Below are 21,032 nucleotides of genomic sequence, written 5' to 3' on the forward strand. Positions count from 1 at the left end.
TGAGAACCCCTTGTAATGTGGTATCCTGGATAGGATCCTGGAACAGAAAAAAAGATGTTATCTAAAAAAGGGAGGAAATCTGGCTTTAGTTAATAATATATCAATACTTGTTTATTAATTATAATATGTACCATATCAATGTAAGATGTTAATAATAGAGGCAATTGAATGTGGGATATATGGAACTATTTGAATTATCTTTGTAACTTTTCTATAAATCTAAACTGTTTTAAAAAATAAAGTCTATTAATAATTTTAAAAAAGGAAATGTACTGTAGAGTTAAGAGAAAAAAAGACGTTTGGTTGGATAAAATAGAAAATCCAACTACCTGGGTGGCACAGTTGGTTAAGCATCTGACTCTTGGTTTTGGCTCAGGTCATGATTTCGGGGTCATGAGATGAAGCCCTGTGATGGGCTTCTCACTCAGCAAGGAGTCTGCTTGAGACTTCCTCTCCCTCTCCCTCTCCCTCTTGCCCCCACTCTCTGAAATAAATAAATAAATCTTTTTAAAAAAGTCCAACTGTATGTGATTTATAAAAGAAACATGTAAAATATAAGGATATAGAAAAGATAAAAGGAAAAAAGTGAAAAAGGATATATTGAACAAATTCTAACCAAATGGAAGCTAATGTGGTTAAAGAACAGAAAATATATAGATTTTCAACCAAAATCCTTCCTAGTGGGAAAGAGATTCACTTCATGAAAAAAATTCTGTTCCCAAAAATGATATAAAAATTTACAATTATATGTACCTTAATAAGAGGACTTCTAAATATTCAAGCCAAAATCGATAACTCCAAGAAGAAATAGGCAAATCCATAATTATAGTGGATTATTTAAATATCCCCCTCTCAGTAATTGGTTGAACAAGCAGATAAAGATATCAGTAGGAATATAGAATATTTGAACATGATGAAAAAACTTAATTTAATATGCACGTATCATTGACTTGACTAGCAAGTGTGTTTTTTTCAAAATACACAGAATATTTGCCCAAAAATAGCTATATGCTAAGCCATAAAGCACACCCAAACAAATTTTGAGAGGCTGAATAATGTAGATTGGGCGTTTCCAGAACAATACAATTAAGCTTCACATCAATGATAAATCATAATTAAAAGTGTATGTTAAGTATTAAAAACACACTGCTAAATAATCCTTGGTTTGAAGAAGAAATGCTTATGGAGATTAGAGAATATTTTTAACTGAATGATAATAAAAAAATACTGCAAATCAAAATGTGTGAGATGAAGGTAAAGTAGTACTTTATATGCATGTATATTGCATGGATATAAAGAGAAGTTTATAACTAAAATGCCAACATAAGTAAAAAGAAAAGCTAAACAAATTTAAGAGTATAAAGTTGATAACACATCATGACAAAGTTGAGTCTGTCTCAACAATGCAAGGTTTTAACATCAGAAAATCAAGTTTGTTCTAGCATTACTAGATCAATAAAGGGAAATTATGCAATAATCGTAGGATAAAGTTATCTAATTATTATAAACATTTAGCAACCTGGAAGCAGAAAGGAAATATTTAATCCAATAAAGGATATTTGCAAAAAAAGAGGAAGTGGACTAAAGTCAGCATCATTTATAATAGTGAAACATTAAAAGTTTTCTTTTTGAGATAAAGCATGAGATAAGAGTGCCATTATTATTTCTTTCACCTATGTTCTAGTTAAACCAGTGAAACACTTTAGCCAGTGAACTAAAGTAGGAAAAGGAAAAGGAATAAAAGAGACAGGTTTTGAATTAAAAGAAACACACACCATTTTTCAAAAATGGCATGATTTTGTACGTGGGAAATTCTATGGAATCCATGAATAAATTATTGGAATTAATGAGTTTAGTAAAATTGCTAGGTAGAGCATTGATGAACAAAATTCTATTTTTTTTAAATAGCAGCAAACAATTAGAAAATGTAATTTTTTGCAAAGTTATGTGAAATGCTATTGGGAGATACTCCTCCATGAGTCTTAACTTCTGCTATGTATCTTGCTGGGTATGCCAAGAATGCAATGTCCTGACAACTGTTTACATGGATCTTATCTTAAGGTTGTTTTTGCCCCACGAAATCTTGAGGCAGGAAGCAATGTCTTCCTTTGAGACAAAGAGGAAGCTTGTTTATTGCTTGCAATAGAATAATGGGTTTCCCAAGCTCGGGGATCCTTGAGTGGTAAAGTAAACCCACTATGTGTGTGGATAGAATTCATCTGGGCTCCTCTATGGGACTTGGACCAAGGAACATAAATCCACCTACTTCCTGCTGTGGGAAATAAGAGTTTCGGTCTCTGCAGGAGTCTCTCGTGTCTTCTAGCATTCACGAAACAAGAACAAGCTAGCTTATTAGCTTGGAGGTAGGATAAAATAAAACCACACACCCAAAAACTTGGCAGTAAATCTAATAAAATATGTGTGAAACCTTTTAGGAGAAAATCATTATCCTTTATTGAGAGACATTAAAGAAATTATAATAAGTTGAGAGATATTCTGTGTTCAACTGGAGTGCTCAGCATTATAAAGAGGCCCATTCTTCCAAATTAATGTATAGAATCAATGTAATTAAAAAAAAAAGAATCAATGTAATTCAATAAAAATCCCCCCCCTCCATTTTTTTGGGATGATATTTAACAAACTGATTCTAAAATTTATTTGGAAGTTCAAGGAGTCAAGAATAGCCAAACTCTTGAAGAAAAAGAACAAGGTGAGAGGTCTTGCCCTACAGATATCAAGAGTTATTTTAACTGAGATGATGTGGTATTGGGGCTGGAATTAACAAAATGACTTACATTGCAAAGGGATCAGTGGGCAAGGACAAACTTTTAAATAAATAGTACCAGGAAAATGTATTATTCATATGAAAAAAAATAAAAACATATTCCTGCCCACATCATAAAGAACTTTCATTTTGTAGGTCAAAAACAGCCAAACATAAGCTATTTCATATAATTCTAATAAAAAAATTCCAGGTAGACTAAAAATCTAAATGCAAAAGATAAATCACAGATGACACAGGAGAATACATTCATGTTTCCACATCTGAAAACAAGACCAACAGGGACACCTGGGTGGCTCAGTGGTTGAGTGCCTGCCTTCAGCACAGGGCATGATCCTGGAGTCCCAGGATCGAGTTCCGGTATCTAGTCCCGCATCAGGCTCCCTGCATGGAGCCTCCTTCTCTCTCTGCCTCTTTCTCTGTGTTTCTCAGGAATAAATAAATAAAATCTTAAAAAAAAAACAGACACTAGCCATCAAGGGAAAGACTGATAAATTTGATTATATTGAAACCAGAAACTCTCTTTATCAAAGATACCATTAAAGGAGTGGAAAAACAACAGATATTTAAAATGCACATATGAACAAATGTTTCCTTCTAAAATATATAAAAATGACAGGCAAATGAATAGAGAAAAATGTGCAATGAGTTATGTAGATCTTCCCAATTTGATATATTTTATTATAAAATTAAAAAAATCACATTTTTAACATCACCACTGATCTCATCAGGAGAGTTCTTAAGTATTGGGAAGCTGTCAAGCTTAGCATGATAGATACGAGTTTTTTTAAATTCTAATTTTCTTTTGAGAGCTCAAATTTTATCACTACCGACAAATAAGTCAGTTGTTTTTCTCAAAATGACAGGCTCACTTGGCTTACTTTTGAGAAAATTTCTGCCAAATACCCATGGCAAAAAACCCATACTTTGTCTGTTGTTCTTTCAAGTAAAAATGATGTTCTATGAAAAAAGCAACTAGTTCAGCTGGTGTCTCAAACAATGGTCCAAGTTCTTTTTTCTGAAGATAATGACTGTACTTGCAAGTAAGTTAAGTTAAACGGTTTTCCCATTTGGTCACACACAATTAAAAAGATGCACTCAGGGTCACGATGTAATAGAATTAATAATTTTCACTTTTTCATCAAGGATCTTCTTTTTTTAGATTTTATTTATTTATTCATGAGAGACACAGAGAAAGGCAGAGACATAGGCAGAGGGAGAAGGAGGCTCCCACCAGGGAGTCTGATGCAAGACTCAATCCCAAGACCCCAAGATCACAACCTAAGCCAAAGGCAGGTGCTCAACCACTGAGCCAGCCAGGCGCCCCTCATCAAGGTTATCTTCTTAGGTGAAACTGGCTTTTTTTTTTTTTTTCACTACGAGAAAAAATATGGTTATGGGTGAAGTTTATTGCCATTTATCTTGATTTGTGATACCTTATCACCTGTGGTTTTCATTGCATTGACAGTTGCACCACCCATGCAAATGTCAATGCAATGAAAAAGGTAAACATTATCTTAGTAATCTTAGAAAACTAGTTTGGATTTTGTGGATCCCCTGAAAAGATATGTAAGTGTAAAATACATACCAGAATTTGGAGATGAATATAAAAGAAGACACTAATATCTTTGAAATTTCTTTTATACTGATTACCTGTTGCAAAGTAGTGTTTTAGATATATGAGGTTAAAACATTATTATTAAATCCATTTTATGTATTTTAATGGGACTGCAAGAACGTTTAAAATTATACATGTGGCTCTCACTCTCTTTCCATTGGCCTCCCATTAGAGAGCGGATCTCATTTCCCGCTACTCTCCCGGGGTCTGTCCACACCAGCCTCGCTGGTGAGGCCTTCTTACTAGCTCTTCTTTCTGCTTGGAGCACTGTAGCATCAGATATTCCCACTGCTGGCTCCCTACCTTCTTCAGGGGATATTATTCAAATGTGACTTTCTCACTGAGGCTTTCCCCAGGCCGGATTTATTTATTTTTAATTGAAAATCTCTATGTTAATGTGGATTGAGTCAACAGCAGCAAAAGCAAACTAGGAGACCGTGAATACAAGGCTTTTTTTTTTTTTTTTTTTTTTTTTTTTTGAGATGCTCACAGGAAGCATGGTGATGTAGTAGGGAGCCGAGAAAGAGGAGGGCTGGAATGTTAGTAAGCGGCCATCTCGCTTGGCACCAGGAGGCCCCCTGAGAAATCATGTGGAGCACACACCTGGGAGCGATCCTGCTCAGGAGCAAGGAAGCTAGGGAATGTCCAATACCTCCTTTCCTTAATTATTTAAGGATTGCTTCTGGGGGACTCACCTGAGTCCAAGTTACTCTATTTCTCATCTGAGCCACTCCTGAATTTTCCCCCCACCAGATATTTTGCATTCCCTCACCATTTACACAACACAGCTTTGTGTGTGATCCCTGAGGACATCCACCTTGGGCTCTCCTTTGGACTCTAGTCTTGCCCATGCAACTGCCCTCTTGCTTGGATATTTCAGAGTCTCCAGCCGATGTTCAAAATAGAGTTCCTGCCTTTGGCACTTGGTGACTTTTCCCTTCTTGGGTGGCCACCGCCCACCCAGAATCCTATACATCATCCTGTGTATTGTTCCTCATCCACATGTTCAATTTCTGTTAACTCCTAAACATCTTGTGAATACATCTATTTTTCCGATATTACTGAAATCACCTGAGTCCAAGTTACTCTTTTTCTCATCTGAGCCACTCCTGAACTCTCCCACCCCACCAGATATTTTGCATTCCCTCACCATTTACACAACAATCACAGGCAACTCTTTTACATGTGTATGGTCATGTCACTCTTCTGTTTAGAGTCCTCCCATGGCTTCCTGACAGTCTTACAATAGAACAAAGTTTGCACATGGCTTGCAGAGCTCTGAGTAGGTCCTGCCCTCTTTCCCAGCTGCATCTGTGTTACTCACCAGCCACCCATCTGTGCTCCAGCTGCCCTGGCTTTCCACCAGTTCCCTGCACAGCGCAGACTGCTAGGGGGTGTTCAGTGACTCTTCGTTAAGTGACTGATTGAATGACTTTATGGACAAGAGAATGAGTGAGCGAATGAATGCTCTAGGGCAAGAACTCTGAGGTGACTCAGGTGAGAAGCTTCATTGAAAGATATGGTTTCCTCTCCACCTTTGCAGGGCTCTTTGGCACTTGGGTGCTCTGGGAGAGGAGGTGCTCTCCTGCTTTCAGGGTAAATGTCATGCCTTGATGGGGAAAATTGCAGCAGAGAGGCTCCAGTGCCCCCAGCACATCTGTCATCATCCATGTGACAACATTGGCACGAAAACTACTGGCCCAATGAACTGCCAATCTGTCTGTGTCCCCAGGAGCCAAGGACTAAGTGTGAATGTGGTGGTTCTATTCTACTTCTTTTTATAGGTCAGGACCTGGGGTAGGTGAGTGGCTCAGAAGGTAACTATGAGCCCTTTGCCCCCTAAAGCACCAGACCAAATCAGGGCTGAGTGTGACAAACTGTTCCTCCAATCCCAGGCCATTAGAAGGGGTTTGAAGGAGAGGCAAATACCCAGATCCTAGCTTAGGTGGGGTGGGGATGAGGGCCTTCTGTGGGAGACCAACCTTCTTTGTTGGTGGGAGGTTTCGGGTCCATTCTGAGGGGCAGAAACAGATGCTCTTTCCTATTCGGGGCTTCTGTGCAAATTTGGGGGCAGGCTGAGATGAGACATGTGGACATCCAGAGTAATTGTCTTTTCAAACGAACATTCTTTAAACATGTTTCACATTTATGTAGCAGTGGGATTAAGTGTGGGAGCCCTTGTAGGGGGATTGTAGGGTGTGCCGATGGCTGTGCTCAGCCTCTGTACCTTGAGCAGTTCAGCTCCTGCCCCAGACACCCTACCCTTCAATAAACCGAAGTCCACAGCTCCTTAGAAGCCAGATACGTGCCCCCTCCTAGAAATCATCATTCATGCTATTAAAAGCATGACCTTTGGTGGCTCATGTCTGAAGCTAGCAGGTGTGGTGTGGTGTCCTGGTGGGAGTTTTGATAAATACTGGGTCTCAGTGAGGAGCTTCACCCTAACCATCTGAAAGAGTGCCAGTAAGTATCTCTGCAGTGGCTGCTGAGTACTCTGGGGTCCCTCTGGTCCTCATTCTATATCCCAGGGAAGGGTGGGAGAATGGCCTGTAACCATACTGTCCTTAGCCTGCAGGTCTGGAGTGTACTGGGCCATCTTTCAACGCAGCCTGGTCCTCTTCATCTCTCTCCTCTAGAAGAGTCACCCATGAGGCTGGCCTCAGCGTGGCTGCTTTGTTCCACTCCTGTGTCCTCTGTTCCTCATTCTCTGGCTTCTCACCTGCTCCCTCCTCACCCTGACCCCTTCCTGCTCTCTGGTAGCCATCAGCTAATCCCTGATAGTGAGCCCATGCTCTTACTTTGCCCGGGGCATTTTTTAAAGGCAATAAGTTGCTTTAGTGAACCAGGTTAGCGACATTGGAGGTCATAACACTGCTGGGAAGGTGTTTGAGATTGGAGGACGATTGTCAACATCCTTTAACTTTCACCAAATTAGCACCTTCCCCATAGTGACGATACCCGTTTCAAAGCATTTTCTGCATGTTGAAGTTTGCCTCTCACAGTAGTCTGTGAAGTAGAAGGACAGTTATTCTTATTCCCATTTTAAAGACAAGGACACTAAGCTTCAGAGAGGCAGGACGACTTCCCCTCAGGCACATTACCAGTAAGTGGCAGAAATGCCACATAGGCCTTTGACCTAAAGTCCAGCATTCGCTCCTCTGTTCTTCAGATAGTCTCAAAGTATGGTATTTTAGGGATCTATCCTAAATTTCAACATAATTAAAGCAGTTAACTGAGTCTCTTCCACAGACGTAAGATGGGACTGATTCAGTTTAGTTTATAATAGTTCTACATTGGGTCTGTTGAGAATGGGTTGGCAAACCCAGGCTCTGCCCTCAAGGTGCTCACAGGTGAGAGGAAGACTCACATCACTGGGGCTTTCCCAATGCCCTCCCAACCGTTGGACGGTTACTCTGTCCAACCGAAGGTCTTGACTTCTCAAAATGGTCTGGTCTTAGAAGAGAAATAAGTGATTCTGGAAATCTGATAATGGGGTGCAGCTGGACCCTAGTTGGAGAGGCACTTTTTGATCTGCTTCAGTGGCTCTTGATCTGGAAGAAAAAGATCATGAACCAGAGCAGGACATCTCCTCTGGCACCAAAATGTGAGCCCTCAATTTTCTCCCCTTGTTCTGAGTTCTGTGGCTACGCTCATGTGTCCAAGAAAGGACCTCATCGGACTGTCAGATGTGAACCAGAGATGTTCCATCTGATCAGGAGAAGCAAACGTGAGGGCACCCATGGCCAGCCACATCTGCGTGTTGACCATCTCCTGATCTCTGACGACCTTCACAGCTAACAGAACATTGCAGAAACCTACTAGGGTGACTGCATTTTCTGAGCATAAAACTAGGCCAAGTGGCCCCACAGGCGTGGCTGGAAAATAGGAAAGAAAAGTTGACTTTGTGATTTCTTTGAAATGCTAGAAGTAAAAATGGCATCTCTCCTTGCATCCCCCTTTCTGGATCCTGGAAGCACTTCTTTGGGAGGGTGAGCTGGGCAAAAGTGTTCAATGGCAGATGTCCTTCTCTATCCTGTGCTGAGCACGCAGTAGGTTTCTTTTATGGACAGCTATCTCTTTTCTTCTTTTGCTCAGTTTCTCTTTGTTCCAAAGCTTTCTTTTGGTGGTGGAAGTGGGGGGAGTGGAGGGCTGGTGTCAAGTTAACCCTTTGCTTTCCCTAACACCATGGAACATTCTCTTAGGGACGTAACTTTGATACCCACATTCTCCTGGGGGCCTGGACAGTGATACTGGCTTTCCCTGTTCAGATGATCAGAATCCTGAACCAAGGCTGAAGTTTGGGACAAGGTCTTCCCTTCCTCCTGTCTAACATGCTCCATCTCCCTCCTCTTATCTTCTTTCTTTCTTTCTTTCTTTCTTTCTTTCTTTCTTTCTTTCTTTCTTTCTTTCTTTTTTCTTTCTTTCTTTCTTTTTGAGAAATCTTAGGACATATGAGATTGTGAGGTATTTGGAGATCTTAAACAATCAATACCGTTTATTACTGTCCATCAGGTGAAGCAACAGAGCCAAAAGGTCTAGTTTACAAGTGACCCTTGATTTGAAACTTAATTGCCCCCTGGACAGCCATGACAAATTAAACCAGAGCCAAACTCTCATTTTCTGTAAGCACCATCTTAGAAATTCTGCTCTCTACCTTGGAATCTAATCTCATACCACCAAAACACCCAGAGAGATTCCAGTGAAATAACTAAAATAAAACAGAGATATATGCTTTTCAAACATTTAGAAGCTATATAAAAAGAAATTCAATAGAAAAGCTATAGCAGTGTTCCATTTGGGGAGCTCTTTTGTGTTTTGGATTGGAATGAAGTGGCTTCTTAAAATGTTGCTTCAGTGATGTCTGGATTGAAGTCATCTTTTTGTGATAAATCTCCTTATGAAGAGTGCTTCTCAACTGAGGGAGATTTTGCTCCCCCCCGCCCTCAGGGCAAAATTACATTTGGCAGTGTCTGAAGATACTTTTGGTTGTTGTAACTTGTAGGACGGTGGTGGTTCTCCTGGAATTTGCAGGGAGGAGGCAAGGGTGCTGCTAAGAATTCTGCAAATTAACAGGACAGTTTTCCTTAACAAAGAATTCTCTGACCAAAATGCCAATAGCACTACTGTATCAAATCCCTACCTTGTATCAAGCATGGACATTTCAAATTGAGTTAAAATTCAGGTCTTTTCTTTAAAAGAGAAAATGTTGAAGATTACATTTACATGAATACCTCTCAAGGTCTTTAAATGTGCACAAGATGGCATTGGAGAAGGGCAGAAGACGAGGACAGGTGGTTCCTCCGTGACTTCTTCAATGGTTCCTCTCTCTGGTATCAGTAAGTCAGCTGAGTTGTCTTTGATAGCAACCCAGGTTGTCATTGTTTCTGTGTAGCTTTGGTTGTAAATATGAGTTTTGGTTATTACTCTGTGGGTTTTATTTATGGAAAAAAAGTCATAAAAAGTGAGTGTGGGCCACAAATCATGGTGGGTACCGCCTGCACCCAGAAGTAATTTATACATTTCTTCATCATTCTCACTGTTTTTCTTGGATCTTTAAATTTCCTGTACAGCTAGCGTATTGAATTTTAATAATTGTTACTGCATTTCATGGAATTTATACTCATTTCCCAGAAACCTCAGAAGGGCTTATTGTTTGTCATGAAGAGTAGACCCAAAGCTTTCACACAAGCTATGAACGAGTGTTTAGCTGCAATCTCTGATCAGAGCAAGTCTCATTTAAGGCACTAAAAGGCATCAACATCTAAAAGGGCCAGAACCTTGTGGAATTGCCTCCCACCGCTCTGCTCCCCCAACCAAGGAAGATTCAATAGTAATCAGTCCTTTGAGAAGGTTCTGTTAGTTTTTTGGATTCAAGGAGCCCCTTCATTGCCATTTCTCTTAGTATTTGAAGTGTTTGAAATGTGTCTGAGTTTTAAAAAGTATATATATCGTCAATATTGAAGTGACAACCCTCATCCTAATTAACTGAATTCTTTTCCTGTACATGTCTTCCCAGTTGCTCACAAACACGTAAATATATGCTAACCTATTTTAAAACCTTTGAAGTGAAGGGTTTTATCCATAGATGTGTGGAATCTCTGGGCTGAGGAGTAGGGAGTTTGGTGCAAGTGGATAGAAACAACGAGGCAAAGAGAGACTCTATCTCTTCAAAGAGGGACCAAACCTTCATCCCTGTCCATCCAGAGCCAGCATTGCCTCTGGATCATAGTAGATGTTCATGGAACTCAGGTCGTGAGGGAAGAGGAACAAAGGACATTGTTATGTGTGGATTTATGAGTCTAATACATGCTCCTCTTTTTATGATTCTTTGAAAGCCTGAGCAGTGGAGTGTATTGTGCACGTGCACATCACATGAGGGGAGAGATACAGGTCCCAGGAGCCCTTAGTCCTTAGTGATGTCTTTCTGCAAACTGGCAAGAAGGTGGTGGCTGAGGCACATGTCCCCAGGGCCACTGGGGTCATCACGGGAGAGAAACGCTACTATGTTTAGGTTGGGTTCTTGGTAATTGCACTGATTACTAATGCTGCTAACATTCCTCTTGCTTAATAATCCACTTTTAATTTTCCCCGTGGCAGTCCGTAGTTCCCACAACACAGCAATAATTAAATCTGTGTTCAGATCGTTGTAAATGCACCCAGAGGTCTTAAGCAATGGGTGAATCATACTCATTTAAGTTAAGACATAATGTTAGTATTCAGCCACCTCAGGAATAAATACTAATTACTGAAAATTCCTTTAAGTTCCACTGTATACGTTTAGTTTCCGTTTCCCAGATAGCATGCAGGATGAGATTCAGGCGATGGACTTTCTCTGCATATTAACTGAGATCACTCCTCAGGTAACACCGTCCTGAGGTAGGGGTTTCCGGAATGGCTTACTTGAAATAAGACTAGGAACTGTGACTGTTTTTAAAAGGTCTTCTCTTGCTGCTATTCCAGAAATGTTTCTTTTGGAAATTAGGAGGAAGAGGTAATGAGCCCCAGGGTGGGTGCAGGGCAGGTACTTTTGTGGTAGACACTCACATGGCTGGAAGCTGGGATTTCCATCCCTGTTTCTCACATGGCCTCAGTTTGGGAAGAGGACTGCTGGTGCCTATAAAACACTAGGAGGAGTGAAACTTAAAAACAATTTTAGGGATCACTGGGTGGCTCAGCGGTTTGGTGCCTGCCTTGGGCCCAGGGCTTGATCCTGGAGACCTGGGATCGAGTCCTGCATGGGGCTCCCTGCAAGGATCCTGCTTCTCCCTCTGCCTGTGTCTCTGCCTCTCTCTCTCTTCCTCTGTCTCTCATGAATAAAAAATAAAATAAAATAAAAACAATTTTATCTCCAAATTTTTAAAGAACCTTCTATGTCTCCTTTAAAAGTATTCTTTCTATCTCCCTTTTGACATGGGGACATGGAGAAACACTGCTCCCTCTTGGCCTTGGAATTTCATAAGGCTCCATCTATCCCTGGCCTGTGGTGAGCTCTGTCATCAGATTCCTTCCCGGGGTGCCAGGGAGCCGAGCACTTTGCAACACTCTACCACTCCTGGCCCTGCTCCTATGGGAGATGTTGTCTCACTCGTGCTTGCACATTCTTCCCCCTTGGGTAATTCCTATCCTCTTAAGACACAGCCAGGTGGACCACCCGCAGATAGTCTCCTGGATACTCCCCACCCCCGCCCCAAGCTTCCAAGGGGAAGCGCTTGTCTGGGTTCAGGGCCCCAACTCTGCTCTGTTACTGTCACCTCTACCCTCCTGCCTCCTGTGCTTGTGATGCTGTGCTGGATGACAGTTTCCTTCACACCCCTGCTCTACTGGCTGTTACCTGCCTGAGTCTTGCCTGTATAGGTTGGAGGTGAGAGATGATCTTACAAGATGCTCATTTTCAAAGGAGGGAAAGGAAGAATATTTTCCCAGGTGACCAAGCCTGAGAGGCAGGTGGTCTCAGGAGCTAGAAACTGAGCAGAGGGTGGACAGGCTGGGCCAGTCAGGACAATGAAATATTCTCTACCAGTGCCCATAGATGGCACTAGAGCCTTGGAGATCCAGCCACCACTGGGCACTCCAGGGTTGAGGGAGCTGGACAGTGACTCACTCTCTGTGGCTGATGGAAGACTCCCCACCATGGAGCAGAGCAGTCTGGGTGGTTCTAGGGCATCCAGCAGAGGCTATCACCCATCAGGGACCTCTTCTGATGGTAAAAGCAGTGGGTGAGGTGAAGAATTCAGAGTGGGAGGGAGGCAGAGGAGAAAGAGAGACATAGAGGCAGAGAGAGGAAGGGTAGGAGCATCAAGGCTACAACTAGAGAACAGGATCAAGAAGGCAAGGGACACAGGAGGAGTAGCAGGACCTTCAGGGCTGAGAACAGGGGATGCAGAGAAGCATCAGTGGCAGGTAAACTCAAAGGGGAGGAGGCCCCGAGCAAATCAAGAGGTAAGCTGGCTGATGAGGCAGGCACACCTCCCCAGTGCCCCCACAGGACCCAGAAGATGCACACCATTCCTTCTGGATCTTTTATTGACGTATAGAAAATGTGTTTAAAAAAGGAACTATACAGAAGCTAAAAGCAATCAGGACTAAAAATACTGGTTAACAATGGTTAACAAGCGGAGATTCCGGTCTTTGAGCTACAGTGCCATGAAAGGAGCCAGGAGGTTGGCTTCCCCCCTCCCGTCCTCTGTTGATACTTTTATTCCAGTCTAGTACAGTGTACATCGTCTCAGGAGTGTGTACTCCATTTTCTTCTTGTTTTTGTTTTTGCCTTCCTTCTAGTCTTTCTTTTAAGTAAATGCTTTTCCCCAGCACAATGTAACTACAAAGGCAGTAAATTGGTCGGTGTTATTTATATATATATTTTTTTTACCTGAAAAGGCCGTTAAAGGTTAAAATGACAAACTCAAATTCAGGGGGACTGGAGGATTCAGTGTTTATGGGTTCTGAGAACAACAATCTAGAGACCACCGAGGTGGGTTTCAGCTGCCTGGGCCCAATGTAACAGCTTCCTCGAAGTCACAGCGACTTGCCCAGGGTACCTAGGAGTTCCTATGGACCTGGGGCGCATCCGAGGTCAGGATGGCTGGATGCCTGTGTGTGTGCAGGATGGGAAGGAGGAGACTGGTGTTAACAGTAACCCATCTGGATTCTGAACTCTGAGTCTGTGGGACTGTGGTGTGAGTCTAGAGGGCATGGGTGGGGAAACGGGGTTCAGTAGGGGGGCTCTTACTTGGCTGACAGTTTTGTAGAAAACTTGGCTTTTATGGAATCTAACACAGAGTCATGTCAGCACCCTCAGCAGCCTCCACATGGAAGAGGACCATGAAATGCAGAGTTCTTTCTTGGGGAAATCTATTCCTTTATGGATAAGTGGCATTCAGTTAAGAGGAAGGGATTCATTTCTGGATTTTGGGCCTGACAGACAAAAATATCATTTACCCAGTACAAATTTCCTTCTTAATTCCTCAGTGCAGCCAAGAGAGCTGAGATTGTGCCTAGCTATCCTCTGAGACCACCTACCTCCAACACACGCACATCCCCACTGAGGAGGTGGGAGTGGGTCAGAAGAGGAGAATAAGTAACATTAGTCTCCTGCCTTTGTCTAGCCTCATTCCCCAATTTTCCCACTGATGTACCCCTACAGGGACACTCTCATGGTATCCATGAAAGTCTGGGAGGAAAAAGCCCAATTAGTCTGTAGCCTGCTGGTTTTAGCCTAAAAATTCATAGGATTTCTATGTTTGATACCGTCTGTATTGGTTTCAAAATATTAATAATATAACTCCTTTCCTCTTAAATTCTGAAATAAAATTGGTGCTCCAGGAACATGTGTCATGTTTATTCTCTCCAGTCTTGTCAACCTTGTCTACCTAGTTTGAGAAGAATGACTCTGGAATTCCCTACTCTTCTAATGTTGGATGAGGAAGAGGCCACTATATTCCCAAAGGAGTAGGGTTGGGGACATAGTGTTTGTGTCCTGGTCTTTTTAAACTGCTACCAATTTGCTGTAGAACTTTTTCTTACCTTCCCAATTAGAAACAAAAGAAAGAAAGAAAGAAAGAAAGAAAGAGAAGAAAGAAAGAAAGAAAGAAAAAGAAAGAAAGAAAGAAAGAAAAAGAAGAAAGAAAGAAAGAAAAGAAAGAAAGAAAAAGAAAGAAAGAAAAGGAAAAAAGACAAGGAAAAGGAAAGAGCTGTCTGGATATTTCTTACTTTTGATGGTGAAGTGGAAGGTCTCCTGGCGTATGCGGCAAAAAACACAAGAACTCCCTTTTCTTAAAAGATAGAGGGAAGTGGCATCAGAAGTCCCTTTGTGCAAACATTAGTAAATCCAAGATGGCGGCCACTTGACTAAACAAGCAGAAAGGGCAGCAGCCTCCCGAAAAGGCAAAAGCAAGGGATTTAGAATTAGGCAGAGAGATTCCGATTATGGCTCTCCTTAGCACCTGTGTGACTTTGGGCATGTCACTAAACCTTTCTGTATCTCCATTTCCTTATCTGTAAAATGGTTAAACTTGAATCAGGGTTGTGGTGAGGATTTAATGAAGCAATACGTGTGAAGTTCCTAGCACAGTATCTGGAAAGTAGTTGGACTGCAGTAAATACCATTTCTCTTAGTCTTCATCTGGGAAGAGAAATATTAAAAGGCCTATGCCAGATCTGACCTCAGCTCTGTTACTAATTAGCTGTGTGAACTTGGGCAAATTGCCTAACTCTTCTGGGCATCTTTTCTCTGAAGTCTGAAATGAGAGGGTCAGGTTAGATGATCCCCAGTCCCCTCCAGCTCTGAAGGTATGTTCCCAATATTTGTCTTTTGGAGGCAGCCTTGAATACATTCGCGTCCAATGGCAGGATGTTAGAGAGCAACACAGGGTGTCCTTGGGGCTTTTAAACCAGTGATGGGAAGAAAACAATAGTTCTCATCCATGTACTTGCCTTCTGGCCACACATCTGGGCCCAAACCCTCTCTGTGGCTTAGGTATTCCAGGCCTCCTGGGATCTTGCTCTGCCTCCCATAAGCTCATGGTGCCAATGAGCCAATGTCAGTACCCGGAAGGGTCAATTCAGGGAGACAGAAAGGCATTAAATGTTTCTGAACTGGAGATTCAGCATCAGTCCAGGCTCAGAGTGGACAAGGAGGAGCTGTTTTGTCAAGTTAACAGAGAGCGCAGAGCTCGTCTGAGGAACAAGAGCTGTGTTATTTGGATACTCTGCAATTGCCTTGTTAAGCTTGGGAAGGAGGGAGGATTTCCGGTTTGGAGAAAATGCAACACTGTCCAAAGACTGAGGTTTGCCAAGGACACTTGGACAATGAAGTGCTGCAGGTGCAATGAAGTCATGGTTCAGGCAAGGGGTGACCTTGAAAAATTAATCAGAAATGCTGGAGATGACAAATCAGGCTTGTGAGTGCCATGAAGGAAAAGTGAGGTCTGGGCTCAACCAGTTAAGCAAGCACAGGAAGCTCTTCTGCTTCTCGTTTTCTGCGGTGACAGGCCTCTGGTACCTTAGTTTCTCCTCAGGTCAGGTGTGTGAAGTGACAGGAGCTCAGGGGGGCAGTGAGACCAGAACTCAAGGAACTAATGCAGGTCCCTAGACCAGCGCCTCTTGCCTCACCCTCGCTCTCTGTACCTCTGCTGTGGGCCATCAGTGGAAGGCTTGCTTTCAATCTCCAATCATCTGTCAGCTTCTCTTATTTTGCTATTTTATTTTATGTTTTATGTTTTCTTCTTCCCTATTTCTCAAAGCTTGAAGAACACAGAATGGACATAAGCAAATCTAATGTGGCTACAATTAGGATGAACCAGAGCCATTCTTTCAAGGGGGACCTGAATCTACAACACACCCACTTCAAATATCCCAGGGCTTTTCCCCCTATTTACTTTTGGAGGTCTCCTTCAGTCCGTGAATTCTCATTTGGCCTGGTGGGTCTCCAAAATGCTGGAGTACAGTTGAGGGAAACTCAGTCACATTTGTGTGGGGTGGGGTTACAGAAGAAACAAAAGTATGGGGGAGCATTTAGTCAACGATGTTCAGGAATGTGGCCAAAGGGCCTGGAGATAAAGCCAGAGAGAGGCTACAGGCGTCACGCAGAAGCCAGCCTGGTGTCTCACCTTTCCCGAGCGTGGATCCTTTCTGTTATCGTTATCTAGAGAAAGACGGGCCACCCAGAGAGGCTGGGTGGGGCTGAGTCTGCTCTTGGCATCTGGAGCTTTGTATAAGAGGCAGACTCCCAAACTACACAGATCACTCCTCCCCCTCAGGCTTCTGAGGTCCCAAGGCCTTGGCAAGTTTGAAGCAAATGAACAAATTATTCCATCTTCTGTGGGATCATTGGAACTAAACTGACATGTGAATCTTTCCTTTTCAAAGTTTTAGGAATAGACAGTGAGATACAAGGGGAGTGTGCCCTTTGGAGGGAAAGAAACGGAAGTAGGAATGAGATAGAATTGTAGGAGTCAGGTGATCGAAAGCAAGCACATATCCTGAGTAAGAAAGTGGTTCTTCCTTTCTTGAAATTCTGGGTAGAGGATAAAGTTAAAAAAGAAAGAAAGAAAGAAAGAAAGAAAGAAAGAAAGAAAGAAAGAAAGAAAGAAAGAAAGAAAAAAAAAAAAAAGAAAAAAAGAAAAAAAGAAAAGAAAAAGGAAGAAAAAATGTTTTCATGCCCCAGGAATACTTGCAAGTCCAGATCATGGGCTGGTCTATTTCAGCCTCCCCAGCTTGGGGCATCTACTGCTCACAGGTTCCACTTTCTTTCCAGAGGAAGGGACAAAGAGGAGCTCATAAATCGTTTCTCAACTGATGCTTTTAAAAGAGCTCTTTGAAAAAATTCCATAATGACCTAGTGTTCCTTAATCTACAGCTCTGTTCTGGGACTGGATTTTAAAACTATAAATGTGATTAGAGTTGTTTGGTTTGGCATTGAGCTCATTGGCAACCTTGGTTCTTCAGGTTTGTCTTTGAAATAACAGTTTTCCATGTGAGGGTTGCTGGTTGGTTTCCAGGGAAGCGGGTGGGAGGGGTCTTAGCACTTCTGGAGCAGCCCAGGGGAGACGGGTAGGGTGGATTTAACTATTCATGGAAATTGGCTCTGCATTTCTTCGCTGCCATTTTTATTGTTCTTCTTTTACAGTTCAACCTCCTGTGGAAATCTGTTGGTTGGTTTTCCTGAAACTTGTTTTGGTGTGAGTTCTCCTGGAACCCCCTGAGGGGCTTGCAGTCCTCAATCCCCACCAGGTTTCACTTGGGGTGGGGGGAGGTGGGGGGGTGATCGCCACCTTGTGGCCACACCTAGCAAGTCTCTCCCTCCATTTAAATCCAGTCTACAAGGCCAACAGATTTGTTGTCTCCATCTCCCTCCCCCACCGTCCAGAAAGAACCCTGGAGAATGTGAGTTACTCTCTTGGGAACTATCTTTATCTAATGGCGAAATGAGAAAAGGGAAAACTATCTGGATCTTGGATCTAGGTAGTGGATCTGTTGCAGTTCTTGGGAGGTTTTGTTTGTAAACACCTGTGATTAGGATTGGGATTAAATCCTAATCCCACAGTTAAATTGCCTCTAGGCAGGGTCCACTTCTTGCCCTGTCAGTCCCGCAAGAGAAAGTGGTGTGTGTAGGTCAGTGCTTTGTGAGTATGTTTACTGGATCCACCCTTGGGAAGAATATAAATTTGGAGGAACAAAATAAGCAGGAATCAGTGAGTAAAATTAAAAAGCTTTGAGTTTAGTTGATCATGGATCTTGAGGAGAGAACGGGGCACAGTGCCTCTTGAAGATGGAGAAAACTCGTGAGAAAATCACTCAATTTAATAAAAGCAATGTATACATCCTTTTATAGGAGGTTGGGTGAGCTAATCTTTGAAGTCTTTTTCTTGCTTTAAAAGTTTTTGAAATGAATTCAGGCAATGCTGCTGATACTATTTATAAAAATGTTCCATAGGGTAAAATGGTTGTAATGAAAGGAAGGTGGGTTTTGGTTTCCTCTGATACTTCCTAGCTTTCACCTGAATTGACCACATAAGGACTCATAATCTTTTTTTGTGTGTCAGTTGCCTTGATGAGGTAGGCTGTCCTGACACCACCCAGGCCCCTGGAATCTGCTTTTATGGGCAAAATCAACTCAGCCTCTTACGTGACATTACCTTTTCTGCAATGTTTTTTTCCTCTGTGTGTGTGTGTGTGTGTTTTATTTATGATCTCAGCCTTCCTTCCTCCGTCCTTCCCTCCTTCCTTCCGTCTCTCTTTCCCTAAAAAAAGCAGGGCTCCTGGTGAATTTTCATTACTTAATTGCACTCTCTCATCAATGCCAATTTCTAATTAGATTTTCAGGTCGGAAACTTGCACTACTGACCATCAAAACTGAAAAGGAAGTTGGTGGCCAGTCTAGTCTAAACTTTCATTCAACCCCCTGGGGGAGGGGGAACTGAGTCCCACACAGAGTGAGAAAACAATGATGTCACAGAGCCAATGACATGGTAGAGGAGGGGCCTATACCTTAGCCCTTGCTTCCTTTCCTAGTAATCACTGGTGTGTTCCATTCTCTAGCTCAATCTCTCAGTTTACACATTTCTTGAAAGGACTGTTTCTCTTTCTTCCTTGTCCTCCTTCTAGTAGGACAAGGGGTTTGGGTTTCTTTTGAAGCCCAAGCTAACCTGAGGAAGTGTCTATGTGGCCTCCACGTCCCAGCCCCGGGGTTTGTAAGCATAAAGTGTGATCAGCAGCCCAAGGGACTATCTTTTCTTGGGGATCAGAATCATGTTAGAGTGCAGCTATTTCCATTAGGAAATTGCTAGCTCTCAGGCTTTTCCAGCAACTGGTTGGGAAAGGAACACGATGCCCTAGTTTGGCTAACCACGGGGATTACAGAAAACAAAAGTGGGACCTGCAGGACCATGAGGAGGGGAAAGGGGAGGGCAACTGGGGAGCTGGCTATGGATTTCGGTAGAGGCTGCAGGGATGGCTGCACCTGACATTTGATTTGGAGAAGTCAAAGGGTCATGGTTTCTAGAGCCTCCAGCTCTCTTGGGCTTAAAAATCAAATCATGGTAGTGAAGAGAGCACATCTCATAAAATGGGAGGTAGGCCCACAGTCGTCCCCTGTTCACCTTTGGATTTCCAGATGTAATTTCCTCTGGCACTTTTCATTTTTCCTCTCAGAGGCAGAATAATAAAAGAAGATGGAGAAAGGCTTCTCATGATGCCAACTCATTAGAGAGGTCATTCCTATTTCCCACAGGACCAAAAAAAAAAAAAAAAAGGAGCAAAAAACAAAAACAACTCCCCATGAATTTCACCTCTTTCCAGGAATTGTCAGTCAAAGGAATGGCTGGCTGATCACATAACTTCTTCTGACTCTTAATAAGCCACCCACATTAAGGAGAGCCTGGCTGAAGACAGAAATGAGGCCTTCTGTTTGCAATTCAGAAATAAGAAAAGAAAAGAAAATCCATGACAGATAGGACTAGAAACACGAAAATAGAGCCAGGTAAGATCTCTGTTTCCCATGGGACCATAATCTCAAATGGCAGATGCCCTGATTTCTACTATTGTCCTTTCCTCAATGTCTGACCCCAAAGGGTGAAAACTGCCACCATCTCCGAGACCCTTTCGCCCACAAAAGGAAGTTCTTCCGTTTGACCCAAGAGAGGGAGCAAGGACTTAGGACCCTCAGGGACACGGCCACTGTGGAGCTTGGGGCCAGGTGTGGACAATGCCTTGGGCTTGTGGGACCATGGGGGTCTAAGGGTAAGATGGACATAGGCACAGAATTGCTTGGGATGGGGAAGGAGGCGACTGCTCTTAAAAGGTAATAGGACACTTCGCTGGTAAGAGTGTCAGGCAATGAGAATCTTTGGCCCATTGAAAAGGACTTGGGTTGTTGGGATGGGGTGAGGTTCATCTGCTTCCTCTCAAGGGGTGTGGATGGCAGAGCTCTCTTCCCAAGGCTTCTCCCAGGGGCTGCTGTGAGAATCTGACCATCCAAGGCGGTAACCTGAGCACGGATACCTGGAATGCCAGGCAACTCCTAGGAGGGCAGGAAAAGAAGGCCTGTTGCCATAGCAATCTGATTCTGGGACCTGCCTTTCCATGGGTCTCTTTAAAATGTTTCCGACTTTCCCTCCTTAGTGGGAAGGGAGGCAAAGGTTAGGGATGACTGGGTGGGAGGGAGCGTGGAGACCGAGGCCCAGGCCCGGGACAGCAGAAACCGCAAGCAGCTATGTCCTGCTTCCTTGAACGCCCTTCAAATGTTGCAAAGCACAGTACTCTTACCCCCCACCCCTTGTCTCATATTATAAAATACAAACAAATGACAGAAAGGGTCAGTCGGCCCAGGGCCACCGCTGCTCAGAACTGCAAGGACCGCCGTTTCCGCCCCGCTGGGAGACGGTGGTTATAGGGGCGCATCTTCATCTCCACGAAAGGGATGGAGAACTCGTGGCCTTTCCAGTGGTACCAGTTGATCCCCTGGGAAGGAGAAAGACATGCACGTCAGGCCATTGCCTCCCTGCCAGAGGGAACACCCAACTTGAAAAAGGGAGAACACCAGGAGTGGGGAATCCAAGATGAGAATTTGGCCGTATTCTATTAACATGAAGCTTTGTGGTCCAGCTTCTGATAAGGTCGGAGGAATAGAGTCTT

At 43.0% G+C, this 21,032-nt stretch overlaps 1 protein-coding gene across 1 annotated transcript in view; it reads right to left on the reverse strand.

Moving 5' to 3' along the window:
• Nucleotides 1-12,905: 12,905 nt before the first annotated feature.
• Nucleotides 12,906-21,032, reverse strand: part of TNR (tenascin R) — a 408,870-nt gene continuing 400,743 nt past the window's right edge. Inside the window, exon 23 of the mRNA XM_072830721.1 lies at nt 12,906-20,858. Within this exon, the coding sequence (XP_072686822.1) occupies nt 20,739-20,858 (120 nt within the window). The 3' untranslated portion in view covers nt 12,906-20,738. The remainder of the gene's footprint in view (nt 20,859-21,032) is intronic.

Source organism: Canis lupus, chromosome 6 (genome assembly GCF_048164855.1).
Source record: "Canis lupus baileyi chromosome 6, mCanLup2.hap1, whole genome shotgun sequence".
Lineage (NCBI taxonomy): Eukaryota > Metazoa > Chordata > Mammalia > Carnivora > Canidae > Canis > Canis lupus.